This window comes from Lepus europaeus, unplaced genomic scaffold, assembly GCF_033115175.1.
Source record: "Lepus europaeus isolate LE1 unplaced genomic scaffold, mLepTim1.pri SCAFFOLD_29, whole genome shotgun sequence".
NCBI lineage: Eukaryota > Metazoa > Chordata > Mammalia > Lagomorpha > Leporidae > Lepus > Lepus europaeus.
Window position 1 is genome coordinate 608,691 of NW_026909167.1, and position 13,216 is coordinate 621,906.

The 13,216-nt window shown below is 37.9% G+C and overlaps 1 protein-coding gene across 1 annotated transcript in view; it reads left to right on the plus strand.

Moving 5' to 3' along the window:
* Positions 1 to 454: 454 nt before the first annotated feature.
* Positions 455 to 13,216, plus strand: part of LOC133754730 (telomere-associated protein RIF1-like) — a gene marked incomplete at its 5' end in the record, with an annotated part of 49,496 nt that continues 36,734 nt past the window's right edge. The window contains 11 exon segments of the mRNA XM_062185174.1: positions 455 to 523; positions 4,035 to 4,137; positions 5,033 to 5,206; positions 5,431 to 5,541; positions 7,373 to 7,435; positions 7,652 to 7,752; positions 9,271 to 9,357; positions 9,931 to 10,001; positions 10,209 to 10,350; positions 10,352 to 10,390; positions 13,105 to 13,212. Coding sequence (XP_062041158.1) covers positions 455 to 523; positions 4,035 to 4,137; positions 5,033 to 5,206; positions 5,431 to 5,541; positions 7,373 to 7,435; positions 7,652 to 7,752; positions 9,271 to 9,357; positions 9,931 to 10,001; positions 10,209 to 10,350; positions 10,352 to 10,390; positions 13,105 to 13,212 — 1,068 coding nt within the window.

A 13,216-nucleotide genomic window follows, 5' to 3' on the forward strand; every position in this document is an offset into this window, starting at 1 on the left:
TTGCAGCCATCTGGGGAGTGAACAAGCGGATGGAGGACCTCTCTCCTTCCCTCCCTCTCTCTCTCTTTGCATCTGCCTCTGCCTCTCTGTAACTCTGCTTTTCAAATGAATAAATAAATAAATAAATCTTAAAAAAAAAAAAAACAGTTTGGAATCTAGTCTAGGGAACAAAGGATGTGACCTCTATTTTCTGTGTCCTGTGACTTAACTCCTAAATATAGGGTTTGTGTTAAACAATGTGAATGTCCTGCCCCCTTCTAGGGTTGTATAGCGTACAACCTGTGGTCTGTCCACAAAGGCACTGACTGAACTCTTAACAGACCTTTGTCTTCCCAACCTCCCCTCCCCAGAGTTCATGTGACTTACATCGCTTTGCAGTTCGTAGGCCTTCTTTGCTTGGATAATGTCATTTTGATCTGGCAAGCATGTCCAGTTATGCAGGTAATTGCGGTAAACTAAACTAGAAGTGTGGTGGTATTTATTGATGAGACTGGGACCTCATCTTGCTGCTAATTTTGAACAGGTAACATTTATTAATATGCTTTTACCAGTATAGTCTTTGTGCTAATTTTGGTATCTATAAAGGATCTTGAGAATTTCATGAAAACACATTATCTTGAAAAACTGAATGACCTTTGAAGTTTTTTTGTTCTGCATTTTGTTTTGCATCAGAATAAACTTAACTTTCCATTTTGCAGGAACTTTTGGAAATACCCTTGTCTTTGTAGGCCACAATATATGGAATTCTACTTGGCATAGAACTTGAAACATTTCCTATAAGGAATTGTTTCAAGTTTCCTAAAATAGAGCCCTTTAAAGCCTTTTTAGTCTATGGTCAAATTTCTTGCTGTGGAAACATTATGAATATAAGAAAGAAATCAAGTGTTATATAGAGTAGATATAAAGTTAATCAGTTCTTTATTTCCTTTTCTGGACTATATAGTAATAACCAATAATTTATTTCCTTTTCTGAGCTATATAGTGATAACCAATAATTTTATTTTGATTTTTTGTTAATATTTTATGAATTTGTACGCATTTAGATATCTTTATGGGCATTTAGATAGAAAGTTTAATATTATCAAACCTATTTGATAGGTTTTTTTTAAGATTTATTTAAGTCAACAGGAGTCACTGTACTTACCTCCTCATGTAGGATCTCTGTCCTTAATGTGGTGTTCAATGTGAATTAATGCTATAACTAATACTTAAACAGTATTTTACACTTTATATTCTGTGTGGGTGCAAACTGTTGAAATCTTTACTTAATATAAACTAATAAGAAAAAAAATTATTTATTTGAAAGTCAGAGTTACAAAGAGAGGGGAGAGGCAGAGAGAGGTCTTCTATCCAGTGGTTCACTCCCCAGATGGCCGCAACGGCCAGAGCTGTGCCGATCCGAAGCCAGGAGCTTTTTCTGGGTCTCCCATGTAGGTGCAAGGGCCCAAGGACTTGGGCCATCCTCCACTGCCATCCCAGGCCATAGCAGAGAGCTGGATCAGAAGTGGAGGAGCTGGGACTCTAACCAGCGCCCATATGGGATGCCAGTGCTTCAGGCCAGGGTACTAACCTGCTGGGTACAGCGCTGGCTCCAGACCTTTTTGACTTTAATTCTGTCCTTGGTTCTGAATTTTTTATTTGACAGGTAGAGTTACAGAGAGACAGAGAGAAAGGTCTTCCTTCCGCTGGTTCACTCCCCTAATGGCCCCCACGGCCAGTGTTGCACCGATCTGGAGCCAAGAGCTGAGTGCTTCCTCCCGGTGGTCTCCCATGTGGTTGCAGGGACCGAAGCATCTGGGTCATCCTCCATTGCCTTCCCGGGCCACAGCAGAAAGCTGGATGGGAAAAGGGGCAACCGGGACAGAATCCGGCGCCCCAACCAGGACTAGAACCCGGGTTGCCGGCATCGAAGGTGGAGGATTAGCCTAGTGAGCCACGGCGCCGGCCAATTCTTTTAAGTAATTGGAAAGAGTACCTCTGATAACTTACCTTTTTGATTTCTTGTGCATTTTAAGCTACATTTTAATTGTGAATTTGTATTCTTTGTCTTAAGAATTTATATAAATGCATATCAGGAAATGCATTCTTGAAAAAGAATGATTTAAACTTTTTAGTAAGTCCTTTTAAACATAATATGACATAAAGGAACTGAAAAATGGCTTTGGATGGTAGTATATAATTGGGACCGTTTTCTAAATTCTACAATTGTGAAGTCCTAATAGGATAAATAGGACAATCTTAACAGTTGTCTAACATTAATTGGAATAATTTATTCAGTGACTATATGAGTAGTAGTATAAGAATGATCTTAAAAGTTAACTCTTAATTTTTTAAATTCAGGAGACATAAAAATTGTCTATGGAGCACTATGTAATATTTTGATACATGTATATCTTGCATAGTATCCAGTCAAGGTAAATATATTTATCTCTTCAAACACTTAAGATGTTTGTAGAATGAAAACATCCAAAAATCTAATTTTATTTTTGTTCTAACGTGGAATTACCTAGAGGCAGAGGTAGAGAGATCTTGCATTTGCTGGTTCACTCCCCAAATGACCACAAGGACTGGAGCTTCTTCCTGGTCTTCCACATGGGTACATGGACCCAAGCACTTAGACCATCTTTAGCTGCTTTCCCTGGCAGGTTAAGAGGGAGCTGGATCGAAACTAAAGCAACCAGAATTCAAACTGGCATTGGTGTTACCTGTTAACACCACAGCACCAGGCCCCAAAATTCTTGTTTTCTAGTTAACTTGATTTTTTTCATAGTGCTAGTTGATAATCTGTAAAGTGCTTTTAAGAATGAGTCTGCCAATGTCATACAAAACTTGAGTTGACATTTACAAAAGTTATTTATGTATATAATTTTAGAATTGACAGATACACAGATAATACTTTTGTAACACTGTCACATAGTGCTATAATAAAAATGTTAATTTCTCAATTTTAATTTTTAGCTTGTTTATATGATTGGAAGCAGCTGGTAAAATTTATTTCAGGTAGTTTGCCTCATCTGGAATGCTTGGGACCAGCAGTGTTTTTTTTTAATAAATTTAATTAAAAAAATTTTTTTTTAAAGATTTTTTTATTTGAAAGACAGAGGTAGAGACAGAGAGGTCTTCCATCCGCTGGTTCACTCCCCAGATTGCCACAATGACCGGAGCTTCGCCGATCTGAAGCCAGGAGCCAGGAGCTTCCTCTGGGTCTCCCACATGGGTGCAGGGGCCCAAGGACTTGTGCCATCTTCTGCTTTCCTAGGCCATAGCAGAGAGCTGGATTAGAAGTGGAGCAGCCGGGACTAGACCCGGCATCCGTATGGGATTCTGGCGCTTCAGGCCAGGGCTTTAACCCGCTGTGCCACAGTGCTGCCCCCAGCAGTGTTTTGGATGTCAGTTTTTTGTATTTTTGAATACCTATGTTTTATATAATGAAATATCCTGGGATAGGACCCAAGTCTAACCATGAACTAGGTTTCTTAAACTTGTTATGCTCGTAGCCTGAATATTATAATACATTATTTTTAGTGTACTTGTCGAGGTCAAGTATTAATATTGTGTTGGAGCTCAAGAAGTTTAAGCTTTTCAGTATTATTCAGGATATCCAACCTGTATGTCAGAAGAATTTAGATTGCAATTTTTTTTTTTACGATTTATTTGAAAGTTACAGAAAGAGTGAGCACTTGAGAGCAAGCTTCCATCTGCTCATTCACTTCCTAAATTGTTGCCGTAGTCACGTGTGGGCCACGCCGAAGCCAGGAAATTATTTGGGTTGTCCACCTTGATGCAGGGTCCAAAATACTTGGGCTGTCTTCTTCTGCTTTCCCAGGTGCATTAGCAGGGAGCTGTATTGGAAGTAGAGCAGCCAGGACTCAATCTTGACACCTAAATGGGATATTGGTATTGCAGTTAGTTGTTTTTCCTGCTATGCCACAATGCTGGCCCCTTTATGTGGCTTCTTAAATGCATTTATGTTATGTAAGAACTCTGTAAATTATCACAATTACAGTTGGAAATTTTCCCTTTTACCTCAATAGGTTTGTGTGCCTCTTATTCAGAGCACAATAAGCATCGATTCTAGCACTTCCTCTCGTGTAGCTACTTCTCCTGGTATGAGTCCTATGACTCCTGTACCCAAAGGTAAGAGAAACATTTTTTTTTTGAGAGGCTCTTAGAGAAGGTTTTGTTTAGTATTTTCCACACAAAATGAAGCTCCTTGTAAATTTCGTCCAATATAAAAATAAGCCTTATATATTTTAGTTTGTGATTGACTACAAATGCATTGTTTAGGTTGGAAAAGATGACTGTTTTCCTGGCATAGGATATGAACTGTTGCAACTCAGATTTAAATGTTGCTTAGTTTATACAACATTAAAGTGACTAGTTACTGTAAATTATGGCAGCTATCTTTTATATTTAAATTTCAGAAAGACATATTGAAGTCTTCTGAGCCCCACCTACCTTACTTATTCTGATTTATTTAATGATGGTGGGAATTAATTTCTTTGAGAAACAAGGAAAATTCAGCAAATCTCTGGGATAAGAAAACTATGGAAGCAGGGAAAGAGGAAATGCACACCACCTAGGCAGGGCCCCACATTTTGAAGTGGGAGAGGAGGTAATTCTTGGGTACTTCAGAGACAGAGAAATGAGGGGAAAGGAAGCACAGGGAATCTGAAGGAGGGCAGAGAGAAGGAAAATGCTGGCCAGTTGGGGACTAACCAGCAGCAAAGTGGCAGAATAGAGAGCAGTGGTGGGGTGGGTTTGGTGAGGCCACCATGCCTTTTGGATCTCAGGATGAGTTTCTGCACTGCTTCCTTCAGGGTGGTCCTTAGTGTGGGGCACAGGTCACTCCCTTCTTCCCAGGTACTGCTGTGGGACCTAGTGCAGCACATACTGGAACTTCAAGGTATAATTTCACACCTGAAAATAAATTTTTAAAAGTACATTCAATTGAAATAAAATATATGCATATGGAGTGCTAAGATCAAGCAAGCTTATTTAATAAGCTTTTGTTTTTTTTTCTTTTTTTAAGGTGCTTCCACTTATGGAGTTCCTGTGACTCCCCGGATGAACTTGATCTCAAATTTAGGTGGAATGGCCACAATTCCTTCCATTCAGCTTTTGGGACTTGAGATGTTACTTCATTTTTTGTTGGGTCCAGAAGTCTTGAATTTTGCTAAGCAAAACAAACTTGTTTTGAGCTTAGGTATTTGTTTTGAAAATAATTTCTATTATTAAACCGTTCTAGAACTCAGTGGATTGAGATGAGATTTAATTTTCCCCAAACTAGAGATACTCTGTAATTGTTTGTGAAATGAGTATAAAATTATAAATATAAAACATTTATTCAGACCTTCAGAAATTAAAATTTAAATCAAGTAGTCTCAAATTTCTGTTTTGTATAATTGTCTTCTATTTTCTCCCTTTTAGAGCCACTTGAACATCCCTTAGTCAGCAGCCCTTCTTTTTTCTCCAAACATGCAAATATACTTATCACTGCTGTTCATGATAGCTTTGTTGCAGTTGGAAAAGATGCTTCTGGTAAATATTTTGGAGAGATTATTTGTTCATATTTGTGTTTAAAAAATCTGGCAGATATTTATGAAACCACTCATTGGTCAGGTTGTTATCCATTTGCCTAATATATATATTAAGTTTTTTTAAGGATTAGTTTATTTTTTTAAAGATTTATTTGTTTGAAAGAGTTATGAGAGGGAGAAATGAATGCTGATTCACTCTCTAAATAACCACAATGGCTAGGGCTGGGCCAGGCCAGTTCGAAGAGCCAGGTGCTTCCTCCTGGTCTCCCATGTGGGTACAGGGGCCCAAGCACCTGGGTCATCTCTGCTGCTTTCCCAGTCGATTAGCAGGGAGGTAGATTGGAAGTGGAGCAGCCAGGCCTTGAACCAGCACCCACGTGGGATGTTGGCATACAGGCATTAGCTTAACCGCTGCACCACAGTGCTCTCTCTATTTATTTGCACGTCGGAGTTAATAGGGAGGAAGAAAATGAGTCTTCCATCTACTGGTTCAGTCCCCAAGTGGGTCCTCCCGGGCAGGTCCAGTCCAAAGCAAAAAGCTTCATCTGGGTTTCCCACCTGGTTGGCAAGGGCCCAAGCACTTAATACACCTGGGAAAAGCATCAGAAGGTTGCCTAGCAGGAAGTTGAACTGGAAGTAGAGCAGCCAGGACTAGAGCTGGCACCCATGCTGCATCCTGGTGTTGCAGATAGCGTTTTTTTTTTTTTTTCCTGTTGTTGTTTTTCATTTGAAGGTTGATTGATTTGAAAGAGTTACAAAGTGTGAGCTTCTAGGCACTGGTTTACTCCCCAAACAGTCACAACAGCTGGAGCTGGGCTTCTTCCAGGTCTCCCACGTGGGTGCAGGGTCCCAAGCACTTGGGTCATCTTCCACTGCCTTCTCAGGTGAATTAGCAGGGAGCTGGATCTGAAGTGGAGCAGCCAGGCCCATATGGGATTCAAGTGTAGGCCACAATGCTGGCCCCACACATGGCAATTTTGCCCACTGTGCCATGATGCTGGCCTGTTACATAATTCCTGAAATAACCCTGTTAGTCTTTTTTTTTTTTTTTTTAGATTTATTTGAAAGGCAGAATTAGAAAGATGAGGCAGGAGATCTTCCATCCACTCCCCAAATAACATTGAAATTCTTGGGCCCCCTGGGGCCCAAGTAGTTGGCCATTTTCTCCTTGTTCTCAGGTGCATTAGTAGGGAGCTGGATCAGAAGTGGAGCAACCAGGACTAGAACGTTCATACAGAGTGCTGGTGTTGGAGCTAACAGCTTGACCTGCTGCACTACAACTCCAACTCCTGTTAGTTTTCAAACTAAGGAAACTGGGTTGTACAGAGAAGTAAATAGCATGTGCAAAGTCACAAAGTACATGGTACAACTGGAACTATGATTTATTCCCAGGCTCTGTGTCTCCAGCATCTGTATCTCCAGCATCTGTATCTACACTGCTAAATTGTATAATCTATCCAGTAATGAGGAAAAGAAATTTAAAAATCACACTTTCACTGTTAACTGATTGGAAAATGAATCACATAACTTTTTCTTTTGGTTGTCAGGTACCTTTCTGTGTCATTGTTATTCCTTGTCTTGAAGATGAATTTATAATATACAGATGGTAGGAAAGAGATACAGCAGTTACTCTTACTTGTACAGTCCTGTATTAGCATGTTTAATCCATTGTTCAAATACAGTATATGACAAGTGTTTTATACGGGGTTAAATATAAGGAAAATAGTATCTTTAAATTATTACCCAATTTTTTAGTGTAAAGAAGAGGGGGGAACAGCCTTTGTAGTTATGTGTAGTTCATTGAAAGCAGTTAAGTTTATTTTGTTTGACAGATGCAGTTCTCAGTGCTATCTGGAAAGAGCTGATTGGCTTGGTCAAGTCAGTTACTGAATCAGGTAAGCACTTTAACTACTGATCAAATGATTTTTATAGCACTTAGTGAAATGCTTGTCTTTTATACATAAAATTCATTTTAAAGAATTTTTGTAGTTTCAGGCATTAGTTTGAACGAATCAGTTACTGATTAAGAAATTAATTTTCATGGCTCTTTATATATTGGTCTCTTTAAATACCTACATGCTTAGAAGCTATACCTTTTTGCTTGTTGATAGGTAACAAAAAAGAGAGACCAGGTTCTGAGGTTTTGACTGTTTTACTAAAATCTTTGGAAGGCATAGTGAAGTCAGAAGTATTTCCTGTTTCAAAAGCATTGGTAAGTATAATACCTACAGGTAGGATATTAAAAACAGATTCTGAAAATGAAATTGAAGATATTTGAAAAATCGTTTGGGCGACATTTTTTTTTTTTAAAGATTTTATTTGAGAAGTAGAGTTAGACAGACAAAGGTCCTCCCTCTGTTGGATCACTCCCCAGCCGGAGCTGTGCCAATGCGAAGCCAGGAGCCAGGTGCTTCCTCCCAGTCTCATGTTAGTGCAGGGGCCCAAGCACTTGGCCATCTTCTGTTGCTTTCTCAGGCCATAGCAGAGAGCCAGATTAGAAGAGGGACAGCCAGGACTAGAACTGGTGCCCACATGGGATGCCATTGCCGCAGGTGGAAGATTAACCTGTGCCATGGTGCCGGTCCTGGGCACACTTTTTTTATATCAAGTGTTGACTAGCAGTATAATAAAAAATCATTCTATTGACTTATAATTCATTTGAAAGCTTCTTATTAAAATAAATGGCTGTATTAGCAACTAAAAAAACCAACATAAGAAAAATAATCAGCTAAACCAAGAAAATGGGGTAAAGGATGTAACAGTTGACTAAAGAAACTCAGATGTCTGCTAATTTTACAAGATTGCTTAACTTCGTGAATGGTTTACTGGAATACATTTCTAAATTAACTCTTCAACTTGGGTATTGACTTTGGTATCAAGCACATGTTTTTAACATGGAGAAAGTATAAATTGTGCATAATTTTTACAGTAAGCCATGAAAAATGCAGATGAAACAAGCAGTACTGTTAGATGGATTTTTTTTTCTGTACTATTCTTGGGCCATATAGCGTAACGGTTAATAGCTCTTAAGTTGAAACTCCCCAACTGTTTATTAGCATTATTTTGCCTTATCTGTAATATGAATTGTAGTGGTTGATTATTAAATAAGTTGATACATATAGAATGCCATGTGCCAGACTCTAAATATTTCTAGTGTCTGTTTCAAATATGTGAAGACTTATTTTCGCTAACGTAATTCTCAGTGTTAATGACACTTTAGTTATATAGTTCACATTAGTACTAGTATTGTAATACTCTGGGACAGCTATTAGGCAGACTCAAGTCTGATATGAGCAAGTAATCCTTTGAAATTCTTGTTTTTTGAGGCTAGCGAGTATCTAATTTACTGCAAAATTTTTTAAAGCAGTATAAAAAAAATAGAAGTAGCCTGAAGGCTCATTAGTAGAAAATGGTTGAATAAGTTAGAATTATAGTAAACTGCACTGATATAATTAATGGTTTAATGGAATTGTATTTGTATGAAATTTAGAAGACTTAGCATTGCTTATTCCTAATGATAAAGGTCTTTGTTTTACTTTCTGTACATTCATTTGAACTTTTAAATAATGTAAACTTATTGTTCAAGTATTTAGTCATTTTGAATGAGAATGTATTCACATTAATGAATGTTGCTTGCGATAAATCTTAAAACAGTTAAGACTAGTTGACCTTTTACTAAGTAGTGATTTTTCCATAGCTGATTTGTTGTAAAACCTTTTATATTTCTTAGATCCTCATGGAAATTGCGGTTAAAGGACTTCCCCAGAAAGTATTAGGTTCACCGGCATATCAGGTTGCTAATATGGATATTCTTAATGCAAGTATCTTGAATGTAATGATATAAATATGGTCAAAAACATGAGAGTTCCATGGTATTTTCCTTCCTTTAAAAAAATACTTTTGTGAAACTGAAGATTTTGGATTTGCAGTTTGTTCACCAACTTAAAGAACTGATGGAGGAAGTAATAGAGTAATGTTAATTGAGATGTTGTGAAATATTTTCCTCAATTTATGGACTGCAGAAGGAAAATTTTATTCATAGTAAAAGTGCTAGTCCCTGTTAAAAAGTTGGTAAGATTAGGAATGTCAGCTTTATAATGTAAAATGTACTTAATATCAGCACGATGTAGGTATTACAAGTCAAGTAAGTTGTAAGTTAATGTTCTTTTTATATCTGGAATGTCATTCCTAGATTTCTTATATAGATGGGATGAGTAAAATTACAAAATTAAGAGCTTTATTTTTGTATATAGTTTATGGAAATTAATTATATCCTAACAGATGCTAAAAGATAAACTTCTGTTAAAATAATCGTCTTAACTGATTGTAGAAAACAAGTATACTATTCATTGTAATTGAGAAGATTGACTTCATTCTTTGCTTTCTTTAGGGAACTCCAGCTTTGTTCTTAATTCAGTTAATTTTCAGTAATCTTCTGGAGTGTGGTATAGCAGATGAAAAGTAAGTTGGTACTTAAACCTGAAAGTTTATCTTGCAAAGGTTGTAACAGATGAGATTCTTTTAATTTAATGTATTTATATGATTATGTTGGAATGTTTTCAATTGAATTCAGAACTTGGAATTCATATTTTCTTGGCAGTTTTGGAAATTTAACATTATACAATTAATGTGTTAAAGTAGATTATGTTGCATTAATTTTTTCTTTAGGTTTTTTCTCAATCTGGAAACACTTGTAAGCTGTGTGCTTTCTGGTCCAACTTCACCACTGGCTTTCAGTGACTCTGTTTTAAATGTTATTAATCAAAATGCAAAGCAGTTGGATAACAAGGAACATCTCTGGAGAATGTGGGAGTATTATAGTCACCCCATTAACTGAATTGATTAATCAGGTATGATAAACATCTGATGTATATTTCCTCTCGAATTTATAGTTTTTTTTTCATTTTGTCAAAGGAGAAATGAATATAAGTTTAGAATTATATAGAAGACATAAAATTCTTTCTAGTGTGATTTGGTAAATTTTCTGTCATCCCCCAACCCTCCAATTATAGTAGTAATTTCTACTTTATTTCTACTTTATTTTCCTGAGGATAGTTTTTCTTTAGCCCTTAAAGACTAATAAACTGCTTTTACATAGGTTTTGGAAGGCATGGGGTATCAACAGTACATCTAAATTGCAGTAGTAGTTTTGGGTCCTTTTGGGTTTCACAAGATCAAGTTCTGATTTCCTCACTGTGAATGGCATAACCTGCGATAATGTAGCTACACATACAGCTTGGGAACCACGTGGTCATTGAAGACATATGCTTTGGAGATGTCCTTGATGGCTGTACCATACCTCTACTGTGTTTGGAATAATAAAAATTTTTTAAAAATTTTTATCCTTCAATTCTATTTTCCTAGAGCTTTTAAAATTTATTTGAAAGGCAGAGTTACATAGAGAGGGAAGAAACAGGGATCATCCATCTGTTGGTTCATTCCCCAAATGGCCACAATGGCTGGGGTATGCTAGGTGGAAGCCAGGATCCTGGAGCCTCCCCCTGTATCCACATGGGAGACCTGGAAGAAGCTCCTGGCTCCTGGGTTCGGCCTGGCCCAGCCCTTTGGGGATTGAACTAGAGGATTCAGCCATTTGGGGCGTGAACTAAGGGATGGAAGTTCCCTCTTTTAAAAAAAAAAAAAAAGAAGATTGAGTTTATCAGGGTCTCCCACATGTGTGCAGGGGGGCTTGGGCCAGCTTTCAGTGCTTTCGCAGGCTCCCTGGCAGGAAGCTGGATTGGAAAGGGAACAGCTGGGACATGAGGGACATGAATTGCACCCATAGTGGGTGCTTGCATCACAGGCAGGGGCTTAACCCTCTATGCTGTAACACTGGCACCTCGAATAACTTCTAAATGGCCTAGTTCTTTAGCACACATCAGTACACTGCAGTTTGTGTACCAAATGACAGTGCCTTTTTTTTTTTTTTTTGCATAGCTATTCTTTTTTTCTTTGTCATCTTGGAAGCAAGAGTTCCTTTTTATATTTTAAGATTTGTTTATTGGAAAGGCAGAGTCACATGTTCTGGGCCAGGCTGAAACAAGTAATCTGGAATTCCATCCAGGTCACCCATGTGGATGGCAGATCCCCAAATACTTGGGTCTTCTTGCACTCCTTTCCCAAGAACATATGTAAGGAGCTGGATCGAAAGCGTTGCATCTGGGACTCAAACTATTACCTGTTTTGGGTCCTGGTGTTGTAGATGGTGGCTTAACTGCTGTGCCACAATACCAGTTCCAAAAATTGGAACTTAGAACTAAGCAGTTCTGTTTTCTCCTCCTAGGATTGTAAAACTACTTAGCAGGGCTGGCATTGTGGCATAGCAGGTTAAGTCATTGCCTGTGATGCCAGCATCCAATATGGATTCCAGTTTGTGTCCTTGCTGCTTCATTTCTGATCCAGCTCCCTGCTAACATGGCCTAGGAAAACAGCATAGGGTGACCTATATGCATGGGCCCCTGTACTCACTTGGAAGTTCTGGAAGAAGCTACTGGCTTCAGCTTGGCCCAGCCCTAGAAGTTGTGGCCCTTTTGGTAGTGAAACACTGGATGTAACTGCCTTTCAAATAAAAACACTATAGTATACATACTCAAGACATGCAAATTTTTAACATTTATATCTTGGGTTCATTGACTACTAACAGGGAATGATAATGGTCATTTAAACTATATATCTGTGGTTTTAAGACCAGATAGCAGTCTCTACTACTTACATTTAAGTATTTCAATAAGTGGCAGTATTAACGTGGCACAAAGCACAAGTTCTGTTACTCGGTATGCATGGTGGTGAGTTTTTTTCTGTCTTTGAATGTATGCTCTGTACTGATTCATTCATAACTCACAAAATGAAGGCTCCAAAGAATTCATGTTGTAAAGTGCCCTTGTTTTGGTTGCTTAAGTTAGCACACCATTGAATATACTATTTTGAAAGGAAAATGGCTAGTATTTCTAAACAGCTTTCCACTTCTGGAAGGAGAACTGAAACTTTTTATGTAAGTCCTTACTTCATTCTGTGAATGAAGAGTAAAATATTTTGGAGTTGCCTCTGGGATTCTCTTTGGACTTAAACATAGTATGTTTACCACAAATTGATGACTTAAAACAGTGGGAACTTACTCTCACCTTTCTGAAGGCCAGAAATCCAAAATTAAGGAGTTGTTAGATTGGATCTTTCAGTAACTCAGAATCTGTCTCAGCACCTCTCAGCCTCCAGTGGTTGTTGGCAATCCCTGACCATTCTGGGCTGGCAGCTATATCACTTAAATCTCTGCTGCTGTCTTCACATGGTGTTATTCCCTGTATCTTCTAAAGCTGTGTCTAAATTTTCTCCTCTTACGAGGATGCCATTCAGTGACCAGTCTGTTTAATCCAATATGAACTCATCTTGGTTGTATTTACAAAAATTATATATCCAAATCAGGTCACAACCACAGGTAACAACAGGAGTTTAAAGTATCTTAAATATGTTAAATTGGGGCACATAGTTCTGCTTTACTTTCTAAATTTCTTAGTAGAACTAGAAATTTACATCAATGTGTCTAACTTCATTATTTTTCTTATTTCAGACCAATGAAGTGAATCAAGGTGATGCCTTAGAACATAATTTTAGTGCCATCTATGGTGCATTGACTTTACCAATAAACCATATTTTTTCAGTACAGAAATTTCCAGTGGTAA